The sequence below is a fragment of the Colossoma macropomum genome, unplaced genomic scaffold (assembly GCF_904425465.1).
Source record: "Colossoma macropomum unplaced genomic scaffold, Colossoma_macropomum, whole genome shotgun sequence".
In the NCBI taxonomy this organism is placed as follows: domain Eukaryota; kingdom Metazoa; phylum Chordata; class Actinopteri; order Characiformes; family Serrasalmidae; genus Colossoma; species Colossoma macropomum.
The window spans coordinates 485,809-507,359 of NW_023494799.1; the positions used below are offsets into that span (position 1 = coordinate 485,809).

Genomic DNA, 21,551 nt, shown 5'->3' on the forward strand with positions numbered 1-21,551 from the left:
TAATAATTTCTAAAATGAGTTTATTTTGCCTGAAATGCCTTTTTTCTGCGGAGGCTCTTGATGAGACTGACATGCACTACTGAGAAGAAGTAAATGATTCTAGTAATGTACATTGTTATACAATATAAATTTACTATTAACGACTGTTCAGCCTGTTTATTTGTCTTACAGTGTGAAATTAAAACTTGTGAAAGTTATTTTTCATTTTTTTTTCTTTTAAAATTTACAGATGTTCATGGTCAGTTTTCTGAAAAGTGCTCCAAATGTCTTAATAATAATAAAAAGCTACAGTGCAGTGATATAAATATTAAACTATATCTACAGTTTAGAGAACGCGAATCTGTTGAGGATCTGCAGGAACTTTAATCTGAGTGTAAATCAGTGATACATCCAGATGCACCACATGCTGATGATGACGAGGGCGTAGCAGGTGATGATGATCAGGTAGATTCTGAACAGCAGGAAGTCCAGGATGTAGCCCACGTGACACCACTGATCCTGGAGCTTCTCCTCGCGCTGCAGGACGTTAAGGTGTGACCTCATCGCCCGCAGATCCGCACAGATCTCCACCAGCTCCGGAACCGCCACGCCACCCGACACGCACACTGAGACACAGAACCACAACAGAACCAGAATAAACACTCAGCACGCGACGAGAACGCTCATTCATGTGAACCTCACTTTCAGCAGTGTGTGTGTGTGTGTGTATAGTGACTGTGTGTAACGTGTGTGTTTGTGTATACGGTGTGTGTCGTGTGTGTATGTTTAGTGGGTATATTCTGTGTGTGTGTATTTCATGTGTATGAGTGTGTTTGTATGTGTACAACGTGTGTATGTATAATTTGTATAGTATATAGTGTGTGTGTGTGTGTAGGTATGTATATTTTGTTTGTGTATGTGTTTATTGTGTGTATGTATGTGTGTGTATGTGTGTTTATTGTGTGTATGTGTATATCATGTGTACCCTGTATATAGTGTGTGTGTGTGTGTGTGTGTGTGTCTCACTGCTGTTTGCGCTCAGGCTGGACGCTGTGTGTGAAGTGTGGACGGTCCAGGGGTCGCCGCTGTCCGTTTTGGTCAGCTCTGTTTTGGGCGGTTCTTCGGGCCGTCTGTAGCAGATGAGGCCAGCGATGTACCGCAGAACCACAACCTGCACCCAGCGTGGAACCTCTCTGTACTTCATGGAGTTGTGGTGGAGAACGTTGGTGATGATGACCGTCTCCAGCAGACTGATCACCATCAGAGCCAAACACACCGAGAAATAAATACCTGAACAAACACAAACACGTCAGACAGGATTAAAGTGAAAGCAGAACACAAAAATATCCACCTGACCGCTCCAGATGTGGATCAGCCCAGACGTGTTTTAGTGTCTAAAGTTTGCTCCTTTAGTTTTAGCGCTGGTGCTATGAGGCTAACGTACAGTGCTGTGCAAGAAGCCGTTTAGTACAAATTACTAATATTTCTGAGGAGATTAGATATAAAATATTCCACTTACATAAATAAGGAGAAAGTTGAAGGAAAATGCATGGAAAAAAATAAGAGTTTCCAAAACTGGAGTTTAAAAAACTGATTAAAAACTACAGACAAAACCTTCCTCCTAACAACTACCTGGAAGAGCTGGTCGACCCCAAAACTGCCCCCACCAGATTAACAGCACTTAAAGCTTTCATCTCTGAGAGAGAGGAGAAAATCAAGCTGCTTCAGATCTGAAAACATCCACAGGTGTTTCTGTCCATCCTTCCACTGTGAGAAGACGACTCAGCGCTGTGGGTCTGAAAGGATGTGTAGCTGTCAAGAAGAACCTCACTGAGAAAAGGAGACGGACACATTGAACAAAGAAGCTGAACAATGGACTGACCACCCCAGAGTCCAGACCTCAACACCACTGAACGTGTTTGATTACTTCAGAAAATCATCAACCAGCTTCTAAGACTGAACTTTGGAGGTGTGTCTGCAGATTCTTTGAGGAACTGAAAGTGAGGCTCCTGAAGAGAATGGAAGCTGGAATAAAGGTAAAATGGTGATTTGTACTTAAAGGCTGTTTTGACTGGAAATTAAACGCATTAAGGGTCTCTAACTTTTGAACAGTACTGTAGCTAACAAGTTCACACCCCACCAATTAGCACAGTCCTAACTCTCTAATAGTCTTGATCATGTTGTTTCTGACACTGTATGACTCACTGTGCTCTGTAAACGTGGACTAAAGTACGGATATTCAGGTTCTAAGATGCGGCTCCGCTGATTTACTTTTGTCCATTTTTATAGATAAAAATGTCCTCATCGGTAACAGTGAGCACTATGCTAACTGACAAGGTATGCAGTTACATTACTTTTATGTCTTTGAAAGAACCAACTCATGGTGCTTAAACGTTCTTTCGGTTCTTCTGTAGGCCTTTCTGAGGTATCTGACCTATGATCGGCGTTCCGTTGGCTGTGCTGGGCAGCAGGTCGTTCATGATGAGCAGAAACACGGTGTAGCCCAGGATGAGGGTCATTTTGAAGGAGGCGCGGTCCACGCTGTGCGGCGGCAGGTAGAAGGACAGGATGTCGATGATCATGAGGAACGAGCTCGGGATGAGGAGGTTCACCACGTACAGAATCGGACGCCTCTTTATCACCACCTAGTGGACAGACATGGTAACGCAGCTCCATCAGGAACCAGGTTCAATATAAACCACATTCATTTCATATTTTAGTCAACAATAATGCCAAAAAACACTTTTGATAAACGCACTCGTGGTCATTCTCACCCAAAACGTGATGATGTCCCACTCGTCTATTCCAAACTTCAGAATTCCTTCTTCTCCCAAAATCTCCACCAGCTCCCACTCTCCGCTCGCCTCCAGGTACCGCTTAGAGTTCCCGGATATCTCATCAAAGGGCAGCGCTGTCTTCACCCGCACATGCTTTACTGCACACACACACACACACACACACTCTGGCCGTTAGAAACACTAATATTTACATATATATATATATATATATATATATATATATACATATCCACTGACCACTGTAATGTGATCAGACTGTAGATCACTCAGATTAAGTGTGTCTGTTAAATGCCATAAAAATATATGTATATGAAGATTTTGATTCCAAGGTGCTGTTTATCCATTTGTAACAGTTTTAAAGAATTTCTTGTTGTGTTGTATTTGTTCTCTAAATAATCACCTTTGTGTGGTTTTATTCCCCAAAACAGTTTTAATAATGATCATTTTTCAGCCTCTCTTTATCCCTTACTGTTAAACTGGCTGTTTCTGTTACTGTGCCTTTAAGACTGATATATGTAAATGAGCTCTGTTCTGATTGGCTGTCCTGTGTTACGCCTCATTCAAAAAGCAGTTCAGGCTGAAACACTCCTTATAATTTCAGTGTGAGTCGGCTGAACCTTTATCAGCGTTTATACACAACAACGAACTCTTTCACTAAAGAAATTCAGCTTTCTGTGTTTTGGGCCTTTAACCTTGTTGCAGAGTGTTTGTTGCGGAGTGCTTTACTGGTGTGCATGTAGGAGCCGAAGGTGAAGGTGCAGTTCTGGATGTCGAACGGGAAGCTGAAGATCTCCAGGTTACATGCGCTGACCAGTCTCAGCATCCGGTCATAACGGATATGACCCGTATGATTAACGTATACATACGGACACGCTTGGGACACGTCATCATCAACACTGAAACACACAGGCAGACAGACAGAGGGATATTTCAGCATCATTATTTCTGTCTAATCTGTATTTTCATTTTTTCTGTTATTTATATTCCTCCTTTGCAACAATGTCTGTATTTATCTCTGCAGTCTAAAGTCTGTGAGTCCAAACTTCAAATAAAATATTAAAAACAAAAAAAGAAAATTACTAAATCTGACAAAGGGGTCCAACTTCCATATGAGAGTACACTAACAACTCATAAACGATAATGTCCGGCATCCACAGGTTGTTGACGGGGAGGGAGATTTTAGTGATTCCGTCACAGACGTCAGGATCCCAGATCAGAAACTCGTGGAACCAGTACTGCAGAAAAACACACAGACAGTCAGGAACACACTGGGATCAACTACAGCTCAATCACCCTGACGCTGTCTGTAGAGGAACACCTAGAACCTTGTTCATCATTATCAGCATCTGTGTCTCACTTTTCTGTATTTTCCATGTTTTGTGTCTGTTCCTCGTGTAGCACTTCATGTTATTCCGAAACCACATTCACTGTTTTTAGTTTCTTTGTTTTCTAGTGAATTTGGCGCTGTTTGTGGTGTTAGGCTAAGCTAACCGTCACTGTTTGTGGAGGAAGGCTAAGCTAACCGTCACTGTTTGTGAAGTCAGGCTAAGCTAACCGTCACTGTTTGTGAAGGAAGGCTAAGCTAACCGTCGCTGTTTGTGGAGTTAGGCTAAGCTAACCGTCACTGTTTGTGGAGGAAGGCTAAGCTAACCGTCACTGTTTGTGAAGTCAGGCTAAGCTAACCGTCACTGTTTGTGAAGTCAGGCTAAGCTAACCGTCGCTGTTTGTGGAGTTAGGCTAAGCTAACCGTCACTGTTTGTGGAGTTAGGCTAAGCTAACCGTCACTGTTTGTGAAGTCAGGCTAAGCTAACCGTCGCTGTTTGTGGAGTTAGGCTAAGCTAACCGTCACTGTTTGTAAGGTCAGGCTAAGCTAACCGTCACTGTTTGTGAAGTCAGGCTAAGCTAACCGTCACTGTTTGTGGAGTTAGGCTAAGCTAACCGTCGCTGTTTGTGGAGGAAGGCTAAGCTAACCATCACTGTTTGTGGAGTTAGGCTAAGCTAACCGTCGCTGTTTGTGGAGGAAGGCTAAGCTAACCATCACTGTTTGTGGAGTTAGGCTAAGCTAACCGTCGCTGTTTGTGGAGGAAGGCTAAGCTAACCGTCACTGTTTGTGGAGGAAGGCTAAGCTAACCATCACTGTTTGTGGAGTTAGGCTAAGCTAACCGTCTCTGTTTGTGGAGGAAGGCTAAGCTAACCGTCGCTGTTTGTGGAGTTAGGCTAAGCTAACCGTCGCTGTTTGTGGAGGAAGGCTAAGCTAACCGTCACTGTTTGTGAAGTCAGGCTAAGCTAACCATCACTGTTTGTGGAGTTAGGCTAAGCTAACCGTCACTGTTTGTGAAGTCAGGCTAAGCTAACCGTCGCTGTTTGTGGAGTTAGGCTAAGCTAACCGTCACTGTTTGTGAAGTCAGGCTAAGCTAACCGTCACTGTTTGTGAAGTCAGGCTAAGCTAACCATCACTGTTTGTGGAGTTAAGCTAAGCTAACCGTCGCTGTTTGTGGAGGAAGGCTAAGCTAACCGTCACTGTTTGTGAAGTCAGGCTAAGCTAACCATCACTGTTTGTGGAGTTAAGCTAAGCTAACCGTCGCTGTTTGTGGAGGAAGGCTAAGCTAACCATCACTGTTTGTGGAGTTAGGCTAAGCTAACCGTCACTGTTTGTGAAGTCAGGCTAAGCTAACCGTCGCTGTTTGTGGAGTTAAGCTAAGCTAACCGTCGCTGTTTGTGGAGTTAGGCTAAGCTAACCGTCACTGTTTGTGAAGTCAGGCTAAGCTAACCGTCACTGTTTGTGAAGTCAGGCTAAGCTAACCGTCACTGTTTGTGGAGTTAAGCTAAGCTAACCGTCGCTGTTTGTGGAGGAAGGCTAAGCTAACCATCACTGTTTGTGGAGGAAGGCTAAGCTAACCGTCTCTGTTTGTGAAGGAAGGCTAAGCTAACCGTCGCTGTTTGTGGAGTTAGGCTAAGCTAACCGTCGCTGTACCCAGTTTGACTGTTAATTCAGGGTTTGAACGTCACTCAGACTCTTACCAGCCGCAGCCAGAGGAACGTGGTGAGGATCTGCGTCTTCTCGTTCTGCAGGAGAGAGTATAAAAAGCTAAATCTGTACTTTATTGATAGTGAAATACTGGCTGCAGTAGAAGTACCAAACAACAACACTGAAAAAAAGCGACCACTGAGTTCCCTAGTAGAACTGCAGTGGAACCTCTTAGAACATTCAGGCTGCTTATTTACATTTTCCTAATGTTCCTAAAGTAACAGCTAAGATTAACAGTTAAAATAAAACTGAAAATTGGAATGAGATTCCAGTTACTGACTGCAGTTCCTACGCTGCAGTTTTCCTGTTTATTTTTTCTTGTAATTTCATTTCATTTCAATTTTATTTTTCTTTGTTTAGTTTTATGTACCAACCAATAATTCTACATTATAATTTTCCAGCCTCTCTTTATCTTTTGGAATTAAACAGGCTGTTTTTGTTACTGTGCCTTTAAGACTGATATATGCATATGAGCTCTGATTAATTGTCCTGCATTGTGCCGTATTCAAAACGCAGTGTAGGCATAGCTAAACTGTGAGCGCGTCAAAACTGCTGTAGGTTAAGTGGGCGTGGCTAAACCACTGTATGTAGAGTGGGCTCCACAGTGAGAGGAGTGACCAGCAGTAAAGCAGAACAGGAGCTGAACCAACACAGCAAAATGAGATTAAACCCAAAACAGATAATTACAAGCTAAATGTTAATGGCTAAAATGGGAAATGGAGATAAAAGCAGATGAATCGCTGATGTGCTTCACTAGAAGTGAAAATATTGGCATTTGAAAAGTATAAATCCATCAACGAGTACTGAAATCCATGGAACTGAGTTAATGGAGCTAGGTAGACCCCCCGAAATACCACCACCCACCCATCACCCTCATCACCCACCACTAATCACCCACCCCCAGCCCCCCTATTACCCACCCCCAACTCACCACCCCCAGCACGGCGTAGAGAGTGAAGGAGATGTTGGTGATAGTGGGGTTGCTCAGGTTAACGGCTGGTCTGAACGGTTTCCTTTCAAACACTTCCTGCAGAGAGTCGAACGAGGGTCCGCTGTCACCCGGCCGACACCTCAGCTCACACACACTCACAGAGGCTGAGGAACACACACACACACACACACACACACACACACACACACACACACACAGACGTATATTGTATGTATGTGCTGAAACATTGTGACTTCCTGCCTAATAAGCTGTTGGTCCTCGACCTGCTGGACATGGACTCTACAGGACCTCTGACGGTGTGCTGTGGTGTCTGGCACCGGAACGTTAGCAGATCCTTTAAGTCCTGTAAGTTGTGAGGTGAAGCTGCTGTGAACAGGACCTGTTGCTCCAGCACATCCCACAGATGCTCGATCGGACTGAGATGTGGGGAATTTGGAGGCCACGGCAACACCTTGAGCTCTTCGTTCTGGTCCTAGGCCTGCCTGAACAATGTGTGCAGGTCATTATGCTGCTGAAAGAGGCCACTACCCCCAGGGGGGGCAACACCATCACCATGGAAGGTGTACCTGGTCATCAACCATGTTTACAAGAAAGAAAGAAAGAATTGTTGAATTTAAATGATTTAAAAATTTAGAAAAAAATGATTTAAAAAAAGGAGTAACCATGTTGTTGTACCATATTTCATTCATATGGAGCCAATGTTCACGTTTGAATCAGGTAAATTTAAAGGAACCTTTAAGTAACTTTTTGTCAAACTGCTGTCCAGAGCAGAACGTCTCCCAGAGCATCACACTCCCTCCACCGGCTCGTCTTCTTCCCACAGTGCATTCTGGTCCATCACTTCTCCAGGTGAACGCTCACACATACCTGGCCATCAACGTGATGTAAAACAAAACGGGACTCACTGGACCAGGCGACCTTCTTCCATCGCTCCTAGGTCCAGCTCTGACGCTTAAGTGTCCACTGTAGGTGCTTTCGAAGGTGGACGGGTCAGCGTGGGTGCTCTGACCGTTCTGCAGCTCCGCAGCTCCATACGCAGCAGGATGAGATGCACTGTGTGCGGTTCCTACTGTAACCATCAGTAAACATTACTTTACCTTTGTAGCTCTTCCGTCGGTTCTGGCCAGGTGGGATTGCCTTGGTTTACCTCATGCATCAATGAGCCTCAGGCGCCCAACACTCTGTTGCTAGTTTGTGGTTTGTCCTCCTCGGTCCACTGTCAGTAGGTACTCACCACTGCTGACCGGGAGGCACAAAAGCCTCGCTGTTTCGGAGTTGCTTGTCTTAACACATCCAACATGGTGACTACGAGAACCGACCGTTCACTCACCATCTAGTATCTCCAGACCTTCAGCTGCACTGCTGTTACGAGATGATCAGCGTTACTCGCTTCTTCTGAAAGGGCTCGTCATGTTTTGCAGGTGTGTAGTTGATGTGAATATGATGCTAATACTGTACAATTCATTAGTGCTCAACAAATAATTAGCAGGATTTAAAAAATACTTCAGGAAATTTTAGGTCCAGAATAATAACAGAGCTGTAGATTATTATCATATTCATCATATCAGATAAATTATCAGTAAAGCTGTAAAGCATCACCAATGACGTGAGATTAAAATGATCATCCAGAATGAGATTATAATAAAACTGAGATTCAGAATGGCTGATTGAACAGTGCTGAATAATAATTACAATATTATTGTTTTTGCACATGAACAATTTATAGTTAAAGGCTATTTGTACTATATTATGTATCATTTAATGTACTATATAAGTTATTCATGAGTAAAATCACAAAAAATAACAACTGTTTCTTTGCAAAAGTCAATGTTTTCCATACATCTAAACAATGTTTATATATATATATATATATATATATATATATATATATATATATATATATATATATGTAATGATATGATGATCTAAATGAGTTTTCTGATTGTTATTGATGAATTAGTGTTTATACTTTCTTCATTCTGTTGGTGTTAATCTCATACTTTTATAACATCATCATTAAAATACACAAATAATTAATTCTAAATCTGATTACAGAACAGTGATATAACAGCAGCTACACTTTACCACATTCATATTTATATAATAAAGTTATGAGTTACATCTTTATATGACAGTGAGTTAAATCTGCTGTAGAAACTCTTACAGGAACACAAACATCTCTGTAACGAAGTGAACAGATGAAAATGAAGAAATCAGAACAGCTTTAATTAGAATGAATTAAAGGTCATTTAGTCAGGAGGAGTTAATAAAGAGACAAATAATTAACCTGGAATAATAAGATTCTTGTGCTGTTCAGCTAAAAGATTAAACATGAATATAACTGTAACTGTAATACTGAGATATTTATTACTGTCTGTTTACCTGTGAGGAGAATCAACCCTGCAGGTAGAAGGAGAGCCTGGAGTCGCCCCATAATGCCCTGCGGTTGATCTGGCTCAGCCGCTGAGGAGCACAGTGAGCGTCTCTCAGGATCTTCATCTTTTAAAGCTGTTTTTTAGCACCTGTGATGATCAGTCAGCCGCTCTGTTTGTGTCTCAGTGTCGATTCGGCTGTTTTTCCCCGAACAGAGAACTTTAACACCTTTAATTAATTAATGAGAAACGAGCCACAGTCTGATCAGCTGATCCTCACGCATCACTTCCTGTCCTTTAGAGAATATATATGTTTATTTTTAGAGTTTCGCATGAACTCATAACGAGTCCTAAAGATCATTTCTCTACTTCACTTTTTCAATAAATTGACTCTCGGGTCATTTTAATTTATTATTTAAAAGAAATTAATATATTAAAACATCCAACCAAATATCCATCACTAAACTCAGAAACTGCCTTAGCATTCATATTTGATTAAACTGTAAATAACGCAGATTATTGTTGTTATATCAGTTTTACAGCACTGTTATAAACAGTTTTATAAAGGAGACGCTTTTCAGAGCTCAGAGTTATTTGTGTAAAACTGAAGCTGATGTTTTTGTTTCATTATTAAAGTTGTGAGTTTGTGATTTTAACATAGTTATTGGTGGTTTTAAAACTCTAGCACACTCGCTGTGTGTGGGGGGAGGGTGGGGGTGCTGTGGTGAAGAGTCAGTGACGGAAAGTATACCCTAATTCTGTTTGGTGTTGATTGGTTCTGTGTGGTTCTGTTTGATTCTGATTGGTTCCAATTAGTTGAAGTGATTACTTTGATCCCAGTTTCTTCCAGTAAAGCCCCCCAACTGAAACCCAACAAAGGAAACACAAGAGAACAGATGTTTCTCAGCATAAATGATCAGCATTGTTCTTTATTAGTCAGTCAGTAGAGCATAAATAAAGAACCTTACAGCAAACAGCATAAACAGATAAATAAAAGTAGAGAAACCATGGAAATGAGTGTAGTGTAACTATAGAAAGGGGTGTAGTGTAATCATGGAAAGGGGTGTAGTGTAACCATGGAAAGGGGTGTAGTGTAACCATGGAAATGAGTGTAGTGTAACCATGGAAAGGGGTATAGTGTAACTATGGAAAGGGGTGTAGTGTAACCATGGAAAGGAGTGTAGTGTAACCATGGAAATGAGTGTAGTGTAACCATGGAAATGAGTGTAATGTAACCATGGAAAGGGGCGTAGTGTAACTATGGAAAGGGGTGTAGTGTAACCATGGAAAGGGGTGTAGTGTAACCATGGAAAGGGGTGTAGTGTAACTATGGAAAGGGGTGTAGTGTAACTATGGAAAGGGGTGTAGTGTAACAATGGAAATGAGTGTAGTGTAACCATAGAAAGGGGTGTAGTGTAAACATAGAAAGGGGTGTAGTGTAACCATAGAAAGGGGTGTAGTGTAACCATGGAAATGGGTGTAGTGTAACCATGGAAAGGGGTGTAGTGTAACTATGGAAAGGGGTGTAGTGTAACCATGGAAAGGGGTGTAGTGTAACCATAGAAAGGGGTGTAGTGTAACCATGGAAAGGGGTGTAGTGTAACCATAGAAAGGGGTGTAGTGTAACCATAGAAAGGGGTGTAGTGTAACCATGGAAAGGGGTGTAGTGTAACTATGGAAAGGGGTGTAGTGTAACCATGGAAAGGGGTGTAGTGTAACCATAGAAAGGGGTGTAGTGTAACTATGGAAAGGGGTGTAGTGTAACCATGGAAAGGGGTGTAGTGTAACTATGGAAAGGGGTGTAGTGTAACCATAGAAAGGGGTGTAGTGTAACCATGGAAAGGGGTGTAGTGTAACCATGGAAAGGGGTGTAGTGTAACTATGGAAAGGGGTGTAGTGTAACTATGGAAAGGGGTGTAGTGTAACCATAGAAAGGGGTGTAGTGTAAGTATGGAAAGGGGTGTAGTGTAACTATGTAAATGGGTGTAGCGTAACCATGGAAAGGGGTGTAGTGTAACTATAGAAAGGGGTGTAGTGTAACTATGGAAAGGGGTGTAGTGTAACTATGGAAAGGGGTGTAGTGTAACCATAGAAAGGGGTGTAGTGTAACTATGGAAAGGGGTGTAGTGTAACCATAGAAAGGGGTGTAGTGTAAGTATGGAAAGGGGTGTAGTGTAACTATGGAAAGGGGTGTAGTGTAACCATGGAAAGGGGTGTAGTGTAACCATAGAAAGGGGTGTAGTGTAACTATGGAAAGGGGTGTAGTGTAACCATGGAAAGGGGTGTAGTGTAACCATAGAAAGGGGTGTAGTGTAACTATGGAAAGGGGTGTAGTATAACCATGGAAAGGGGTGTAGTGTAAGTATGGAAAGGGGTGTAGTGTAACTATGTAAATGGGTGTAGCGTAACTATGGAAATGAGTTTGGTGTAACCATGGGAACAGCTCGTACTGCAGTATGAAGACTGTAAATTCTATGTTTGGCTGTGTTTTCTGTACCAGCTCAGCCACAGGATGAGGATGATGATGAAGCTGATGGTGATGAAGATGAAGTAGAGGATGAAGAGCATCCGGTCGATGACCAGGCCCAGATGAATCCACTCCTCTGTTCGCTCATCCGTCTTCAGGTGATCCTCCACCTTCAGCCGGATGGAGAACAAATCTCTGCTCACGTTCCTCAGTTCCTGCAGCAGCTCTGGATCGGCCCTCTCTCTCTTTCTTCTCTCTCTCTCCAGAGCTGTGTCTCCCGTGTCTCCAGTGTCTCCTGTGTCTCCAATGTCTCCCGTGTCTCCCGTGTCACCCGTGTCTTCTGTTCTGTCAGACTGTGTTGAGAGTTCTCGGCTGTTTTCTGTTGGAGTGAAATCAGATGATTTATTAAAGCCCCACAAGTTCCAGCAATTTAAACAACATTAGAGGATAACTGTGTTTCTGAAAATTGACGATAATGCAGTAATGTGTAAAAGCTTATGCTCTAGTATCATTCAACACATGTAATTCATAATTCTGTGTTGCGAATGGTTTTATAGTAATGAATTTATTAGTTGTTCCCATCAGGTTTAACGTCATTTTAAATATTGAGTTTAACTGTTTAAAAACTGAACTGAAACATTAACTGAGTATAAAAAACAGCACTAACGATAATAATATTACACTGTAACTGGATGATTAATCAATAATGTCAGAATGATGTTATTCTGTAAGCAGATAAACTGTCTTATTAACTATTACTGAGTATTTAAGATGCAGAGTTCGATGGGAGAAAATTTAAAACTATAACTGAAGTTAAGTTTGTATTGACCCGTTAACTGTGTCACTGTTTTTACCGTCAGGTTTGGAGTTTTTATTCAGGCAGACGAGCCGAGCGCCGCACTGCAGCAGAACTTTGAGCCAGAGCGGTAACCGCGGGTAACCAGCAGAACTGGACAGCAGGTTAGTCACTAATATCGTCTCTAATAGACTCCCCACCATCAGCGCCAAACACACCGAGAAAAACACATCTGCACGCAAACAAACACACAGTGAACAAACAAACACATAGTGAACAAACAAACACAAAGTAAACAAATAAACAAACACAGTAAACAAACAGTGAACAAACAAACGCACAGTAAACAAACACAGTGAACAAACAAACACACAGAAAACAAACAAACAAGCACACAGTGAACAAACACACAGTGAACAAACACAGTAAACAAACAAACACACAGTGAACAAACAAACACACAGTAAACAAACAAACAGTAAACAAACAAACACACAGTGAACAAACACACAGTGAACACAGTAAACAAACACACAGTGAACAAACAAACACAGTAAACAAACACAGTGAACAAACAAACACACAGTAAACAAACACACAAGCACACAGTGAACAAACACACAGTGAACAAACAAACACAGTAAAAAAACAAACACAGTGAACAAACAGTAAACAAACAAACACACAGTGAACAAACACAGTGAACAAACACAGTAAACAAACAAACACAGTGAACAAACAAACACACAGTAAACAAACACAGTAAACAAACAAACACACAGTAAACAAACACAGTAAACAAACAAACACACAGTAAACAAACAAACACACAGTGAACAAACACACAGTAAACAAACACAGTAAACAAACAAACACACAGTAAACAAACACACAGTAAACAAACACACAGTAAACAAACAAACACACAGTAATGTTGATAATTCTGTAAAGTGACCTTAAATGCAGCATGAGCGGAACCGAAGTGCAGGAACTGCTAACTGTCTGACTGACATTCCAAAATCAGTGCAGTTAAACTGTCACTTCCTGATCAGATCAGTAAATACAGCATCTTTGCACCCCTACAGAAATGCATGATGGGTATTTGTGCCGTACTGATGAGCGGGATGTTGTTTCCTGTGACGGGCAGCAGGTCGTTCATCAGCAGCAGGAAGACGGTGTAGCCCAGGATGAGGGTCATCTTGAAGGTCGAGCGGTCCACGTGCTGAAGGGGCAGCAGGAAGCTGAAGACGTCCAGAGCGACGAGGAAGCAGCTGGGCAGCAGCAGGTTCACCACATACACGGCCGCCTTCCGCCTCAGAACTATCTGACCAACAGACAAGGACCAGTCACTGACGCTGATTACTCAATAACTGCGGTCAGTTAGTCGACAACCTTTTCTATATTCTGCAACCTACATTGTTTAATACTCCTCTAAATATTTATGAATATCATCCGTTTTTAAAGTGCACTAACATGGAAGACGAGGCCGTCCCACTGATCCTGAAGGCTGAGGTTTACATCCACTTCCAACTTTTCAGGAATGATTCCAATCAGCTCCCACTCTCCGTTCGTTCCTAGGGTTTCCAGAGAATTCTCAAATACGTTCAGCGCAGCATCAGCGAAAGATAACTGGACATCAGACACTGTTCAAACAAAACATCAGAGGAGCAGTTACTCTTCCTCACTTCCTTTACTTCAGTACAGTGCTGATGGATTAGTGATCTACTGTTTCCTCGTTTCACCTCAATCCTTAAAGGGGAATTTCTCCATAATTCAGTGTGTGAGATGTAAACAGAAGGATTCAGAGTGGTTTGGTGTGAAATGGCTCAGATGTCTTTACAGTGGTGGTGATAGGAACCAGGGGTCGCCATGACTACAACACAGATATAGACATTTTATTTACTATCCAGAACCACCAGTGAACCTACACGAGTCTTCTGAGTTTATATGGAATGTTGATGATGGAAAATAGTGGAAAATCTGAAATAATAAGTTTTCTTTGGGGACTATTTTGCCTCACAGCGCCCTGCATGTATCCCTCCACCATGAATGGAGTTTAAGTTCTCTAAACTCTCATAAAACAGTGTCTCAGTCATCAGGCAGTGAATTCATAACCATTTCATGTAGGAACTTTCTGTGAGGGAGCTTTTAGAGGTGGACATCTGGTTCCTATCACCACCACTGTAATTTAACAACATTTGTAACAACATCTATTTCTCTGTTCTGGGTTCAGTTTGGTTCTGCTGAGCTGGTTCAGCTGCTGTTCTCGTCACTCCCCTCACTTTGGAGCTTCAGCGTTTTATTTTAGACCAAAAATAGAAATATAGAGTTTAATAAACAGATGCCCAGATTCTTATTTTCCACTCCACCTTAAACAGGGCAGCTGTTACATTCTGGTTCTGCTGTTTAAGGTGGAATGGGAAGTTCTAAAGAGAAGCCAGTTTAGCCACATAGTTTGTGTGCTGAGAGATGCTGGATGTTCTGAGATTTTCCCCTGTGTTTGAGCTCACTGGTGTGCAGGTAGGAGTTGAAGGTGTAGGAGCAGTTCTGGATGTCGAAGGGAAACGTGTAGATGTCCAGATTACACGAGCTGATCACATGGAAGGGCAGAGCGTCCGTCACATGGCCTGTGTGGTTCACGTAGACGTAAAACGTCGCTGGAACTTTGTTTTCATCCATACTGCAGAATCAGAACAGTGGGGTACAGACAGTTATTACAGATTAATAAACAGGTCATACTGTAATATACGCATATATTAGGTTTGTAAATGTACAGATTAACCAATAAATAAGTAATTATTCGACCAACATTATCAGTTTAAGGGTTAATTTAATTTGATATCAGTTTCAGTGAAGAACAGATCGTTTGAAATGGTTTATTATTCAAGTTGTGGAACGTTTTTGAACTGGACACATGAGGGTGCTGTAGGAGATTCTGTGGCTGTTTGGTCCATGTTCTCCAAGAGAACGTGTGGAGAACCTTGATGCGAGGAAATCACACAATTATAGAAAAGGACGTGGTGGACCCTGAGCTAAATCTAGAACCGCTCATGGTGTTTATGTTTTAACTTAGTAACGAGTGATAATTAGAACCTTTGGTAGAACACCATTTCATATTCCAGTCATTTCATCAACGTTTTAGTTTTAGCTCAAATACAGTCGTGAGCCCCAATCAAATTATGTTTTGTCGATTTCATAAGTGTAAGTAAGTGACCACGCCCTCTACGAACACACTGCAATATCAGACTTTTCTGCAAATTTGTTTTATTTATTTATTTATTTATTTATAGAGCACTTTTCATATTGGTGGCAGCTTGAAGTGTTAAGTATGCAATTTCTATGTATTTCCTGATTTAGAAAAGAGCACTAAAAAAAGTATAAAATATAAAATGAGCCATAATTTAATAACGTATAAAATTTTGCACCGGCCACTCGGGCCGTAAAGCCAATAAATCTCATGGCCAAAAATAAAAATGTATCATTTTGTTTGTCGTTTACAGTCATGGGTAAAAGTTTGAACAGTCCCAGTCAAAATATATGTTTTATTAATTTTCTAATTGACATTAAATTGACACGTCCTCCACAGATTATTGACACGTCCTCCACAGTTATTTGCTGAGTTTCACATCTGAAAAAAATATAAAACAGAAAATGTACCATAACTTTTGCACAGGCCACATTTTATGCTTTATTTTTATTATTTTGTTTTCCAGTGTGTTAAATTCAGTAAATAAACAATGTGTATTAGTGCGCAGTAGTGAGTCTGTAGAGGACGTGTAACTTATTTGCACTCAGAACATCAATAATTACATGGGCGCTCAAACTTTTGCACATGGCTGTAGTCATGAATATATTAGAGCTTTTCAGTTTGAAGAGAACCCGGTTCTTGTGTGAGGTTTGTTTAATTTGGTTTTGGGCGTTTATTTATTTACATGTTGACGTCTGGTTCCACCTGTCAGTCCACAGCGATCAGCTTTATTATTGATATTTTGTGGGTAAACGATTAATTGCAGATTGGTGGTGGTCAGTTATCGGTAGGTTTAAATAAGAACCTAAATCTGTGACGTTACAGACGCTTTAACTCACAACTCATTAATGACGATGTCAGGGATCCACACTGAAGTTCTGGGCAGTGAGATCCGCTCGGTTCCGCACTCAGAGGGGTCCCAACTCAGACCCTCCACATTCCAGGACTGCACACACAACACATTATAACACTCATACAACCCCCTCACACACACACACACACCTTCAGAGAGACTCACAATTATATTCACACCAGTTATATAAACAGTTTTTATCTGAATGTTATACACTGACCAGTCACTTCATTAAGTCCACCTCCTTGTTTCTACACTCATTGTCCATTTTATCAGCTCCACTGACCATATAGTTTCACTTTGTAGTTCTACAGTTACAGACTGTAGTCCATCTGTTTCTCTGATACTTTGTTAGCCCCCTTTTACCCTGTTCTTCAGTGGTCAGGACCCCCATGGACCCTCACAGAGCAGGTACTATTTGGGTGGTGGATCATTCTCAGCACTGCAGTAACACTGACGTGGTGGTGGTGTGTTAGTGTGTGTTGTGCTGGACTGAGTGGATCAGACACAGCAGTGCTGCTGGAGTTTTTAACCACTGTGTCCACTCACTGTCCACTCTATTAGACACTCCTACCTTGTCGGTCCACCTTGTAGATGTAAAGTCAGAGACGATAGCTCATCTGCTGCTGCACAGTCTGTGTTGGTCATCCTCTAGTCCTTCATCAGTGGTCACAGGACGCTGCCCACAGGACGCTGTTGGCTGGATATTTTTGGTTGGTGGACTATTCTCAGTCCAGCAGTGACACTGAGGTGTTTAAAAACTCCAGCAGCACTGCTGTGTCTGATCCACTCAGACCAGCACAACACACACTAACACACCACCACCACGTCAGTGTTACAGCAGTGCTGAGAATGATCCACCACCCAAATACCTGCTCTGTGGGGGTCCATGGGGGTCCTGACCACTGAAGAACAGTGTAGCCAAGTATGCAGAGAAGCAGATGGACTACAGTCTGTAACTGTAGAACTACAGAGTGAAACTATATGGTCAGTGAAGCTCATAAGGTGGACAATGAGTGTAGAAAGAAGGTGGTGGACTTACTGAAGAGACTAATTGTGTTTATGTGATATTATAAATAATGACTGTGTGAAATGTAACTGATTCTCTCTGCTGTGAAGATCCTCACCAGGTAGAGCCAAATGAACATCTCCAGAACTTGGCCTTTTTCATGCTGAAGGAGAAACAGAGTTTATGTCATTATGAAATGATAATGAGGTAATAATACAGTAATAACAGAGTTTTTTACTGACGACTCCTAAAATGCCATAGATATAGAAGTCGAGGGTGATCACTGTGGGGGTCTGCAGGCTGATCACGGGCCGAACTTCAGTTCTGTAGAGCACAGTGTCCTTCAGAGCGGTCAGCAAGGCCTGGGCGGTCGGCTCTGAGCAGTTCACAGACTCCACAGGGTGGGGGGGCAGCACTGAGACACGGGGGAGGAATAATCAGTCTTTAATTAACGTTCACTGAGAAACACTTTATTTATAAACCTCAACACGGAAATTTACAGTTTCAGTCCTGAACACTTTAAAGAACTTTAAGATTGTTTTTCTATTTTGCTATATTATAATTAATATTAGCTTTAATAGAGAAATAAAAATAAAAAAAAACATAAAAACATAAAAAGATTTATGTCTAAAACTGTTATGAATTAATATACAGCAACATCTGAAGAGCAGTTTGTTTGTCATTTGTTTGTATTATTTATAGTTATTAATTTTAAAAGACACTTATTGACCAGATTATAATTAGAATTTTATATGAAACAAGATTGATTTTATATTACTGAATGCAATTATATGATTTTTATTTATGGGCTGTTTTAAAGGCTGTAATTCCATCACTTTTTTTAGTTTTTTTAAAAAATGAAACTGTTCCATTAGAAATAATTCAAACTCTAATAAATGATTAATGAAAAGATACACTTCTGTAAATAGTCAGTGTTTAATGTTCTTACAGTTCAGGATGAAGCAGATGATGATGATGATGATGAAGCTGAGCTCCGAGTGTTTAACCTGCAAACAGCGCTTAGAATTAAACGATATTCAGCCAATAATTAATAATAAGCTGATTAATGAGAGTCTCAGTGTAATAATCAAACGCTGAAGTCTGATCACAGGAACAACCTGCAGATTTTCAGCTGCTGTTTATCAATACATTAAGAAAAAAACAAACATGGAGTTCAGTCAGCAACAAACAAACAAACAAACAATCAACAAATACAAACATTTTTTTTACCTGAGACATGTTCCCAGTGGCGCTGCTCTCAGAGAAGAATAAACCCAAACAAATAAACGAGCGGCTTTTTTTCTGGACGTCAGTGAGTTTAAATATTCGCAGCTGATTTGCATAAACAAAGTCAGAGAGCGTGTTTATCACAGCAGAACGAGAGAAACAGCAAATCACAACATACAGACGTGCAAAACAGCAACAAACATGCAAAGTGTGACAGTGTGTGGAGTCTCCTCAGAGCAGATGCTGCGGTCAGTAGGCTGGTGGTCACTGAGCTGGTGGTCAGTGAGCTGGTGGTCAGCTGCTGATTTTCATCTTCAGTAACTCAGTAAACTCAGTAAATCTTCTCTGAATGAACAACAAGATCTTCTTCTCTGTTATAATCAGTCTCTGCACTGCGGCAAACAAAATAGAGGCACTAAAGGGTTGTTGGAGTGACATCATAGAAGAACCATTCCTGGTTCCCTAAAAGAACCCTTCAGTGGGTGGTTATCTGATCAGATTAACTGTATAATTGAACTATAAATAATTAGATTACTGTATAATTGAGCTATACATTGCGTTCTGAGAGTCTTCAGAACCTTTCACTGTTTACATGTTGTTTTGTTGCAGCCTCGTGTTTTTCCCATCATTCCGCACTCACAGAATTTTGGAAATATTTGCAACTTCATTGAAAAGGAAACACTAAAATATTGCACTGTCACAAGTATTCAGACCCTTACCATATGAAGTATTTTTTGAAGTAGAGTTAGGGTTAGGGTTAGCCACTTTTACAGAGCAGCATGATGCTGCCACCACCATGCTTCATTGTAGGGATGGTATTGGGCAGGTGATGAGCAGCGCCTGGTTTCCTCCAGACATAATGCTTAGAACTGAGGCCAAACAGTTCAATCTTGGTTTCATCAGACCAGAGAATCTTGTTTCTCATGGTCTGAAAGTCCTTTAGGTGCTTTCACGTGTCTTTTACTGAGGAGAGGCTTCTGTCTGGTCACTCTGCCATAAAGCCCAGATTGATGGAGTGCTGCAGTGATGGCTGACCTTCTGCACTGTAAATCTCACTGCACATCTTAATGAAAGAATTAAGTTTACACACCTTAAATACTGCAGAAATTTGGAGTAACTTAATCTGAAAAATTCAAATTAACTCAAAAATGAATTGTTGAGATAGTAACTAGTCATTTTGAGTAGGATTGTTTTTTCATCATATTTTGAGTTGAGCTAACTTTATTTAAATGTATTATATTCACTATTGTTATTTAACTTGATTTTACATGCAAATACAAACAGGGCAATAGTGGGTTGTTTTTAAAGTCTGTTAATAATTTAGTGTGGCTTAATGTGACAGACGGCATAAATGTTTACATTTAAATAATTTGGACTTTCGTGCTTTTTCCTAACTTTATTTTGATGATTTCAGACTCAAACGGATCTTTGAGTTGAACTTATTGCAGTTTAGTTTCGACTCTCAGCTTTACTTCATAAATGTTTGGTCAATGAAACCTTAGTTAAACTCACATCATTCCTTGTCTCTTCACCATCTGTGTGTTGTCATTCTCCCTCGTGTCGACTAGATTAATAAACGTTTGTGATTCATGCCAATCAGTGTGGATCAAAAATGAGTGTTGAAGACGCTGAGTTACTGAGTTCCTCTCTGCTGATTGTGGTTCTGTTGTGGTTAAAAGCTACAGAAACTACATCGGCACTCTGGACTGAGCTGTCAGCGTTTGGCAAGGTGGTCTGAAGTAACATTAAGTTGAACAAGACATTGTTACAAACGTCTATGATCATATCTCTGCAATACAACATGAATTTGTTAAAATGATAGTCTAGTTTAGCCCAGTAGTGAATTTAATTTACAATTACTTAATTATACTGAGTTAGTAAAGCTTAAACATAAATCCCAAATACTCAATCATTTTAATATCAACAAAACAAATGCAGTTAGTACAATTTACTCAGTTTACTTAAGTGTAAATTAGTTATTGAATATTGAATCATTTGAGTTGATTTAACTCATCAGGTTTTACAGTGTGGAAGTTTCTCCCATCTGCGCGCAGCATCTTTAGAGCTCAGTCCCCGATTACTTAGTTTGGTGGGGCGGCCAGCTCTAGGGAGAGTCCTGGTTGTTCCAAACGTCTTCCATTTAAGTATTATGGAGGTCGCTGTGCTCTTGAGAACTTTCAGTGCAGCAGAAATCCAGATCTGACCTCCACACAGTCCTGTGTCTGAGCTCTACAGGCAATTCTTTCCTCTCATGGACAGATGTGTGTTTCCCAAATGATGTCCAATCAAGTGAATTTACCACAGGTGGACTCCAGTCAGGGTGTAGAAACATCTCAAAGATGTTTGATAGACATGGAAGACCCCCAGAGCTAAATTTTAAGTGTCATAGTAAAGGGTCTGAACACTTACGTCCAATTTTTAGTTTTTCCTTTTTTAATAAATTTGTAAAAATTCTGTTTTCACTTTGTCATTATGGAGTATTGAGTGCTGATTGATGGGGAAAACTTGATTTCTTATTTTAGCTCAAGGCCTCAACATACCAAACTGTGAAAAAGGTAAAAGGTAAAAGGGCCTGAAGACTTTCTGAATGCAGTGTCAATAATCAGATTACTGTATAAACGACTGTATAAATGATCAGATTTACACCATTAATGTCAGTGTTGTAGATGTTGATGATACAACAATAAACAGCACAGAGAGAAAAATGAGAAAAATGTATGTGTGAGCTGTTAGCAGGTGTTGTGTGTTTGAGTGTGTGTGTGTGTGAGTGTGTGTGTGTGTGTGTGTGTGTGTGAGTGTGTGTGTGTGTGTGTGTGTGTGTGT

General features: G+C 40.9%; 2 protein-coding genes across 2 annotated transcripts; both read right to left on the reverse strand.

Moving 5' to 3' along the window:
- Positions 1–378: 378 nt before the first annotated feature.
- Positions 379–9,191, reverse strand: LOC118819540 (5-hydroxytryptamine receptor 3A). The gene is made up of 9 exons (XM_036587385.1): positions 9,140–9,191; positions 6,737–6,900; positions 5,799–5,843; positions 3,858–4,012; positions 3,504–3,673; positions 2,754–2,914; positions 2,414–2,624; positions 1,006–1,269; positions 379–605 (listed from the first exon to the last, which is right to left on the reverse strand). Exons 1-9 carry the CDS (start codon positions 9,189–9,191, stop codon positions 379–381), a joined length of 1,449 nt encoding a protein of 482 aa, XP_036443278.1.
- A 2,410-nt stretch (positions 9,192–11,601) lies between these two features.
- On the reverse strand, positions 11,602–18,740 carry LOC118819244 (5-hydroxytryptamine receptor 3A-like). Its single transcript, XM_036586955.1, has 9 exons — positions 18,732–18,740; positions 18,451–18,508; positions 17,740–17,916; positions 16,479–16,641; positions 14,903–15,072; positions 13,866–14,035; positions 13,506–13,716; positions 12,434–12,624; positions 11,602–11,838 (listed from the first exon to the last, which is right to left on the reverse strand). Exons 1-9 carry the CDS (start codon positions 18,738–18,740, stop codon positions 11,602–11,604), a joined length of 1,386 nt encoding a protein of 461 aa, XP_036442848.1.
- Between the last annotated feature and the right edge of the window lie 2,811 nt (positions 18,741–21,551).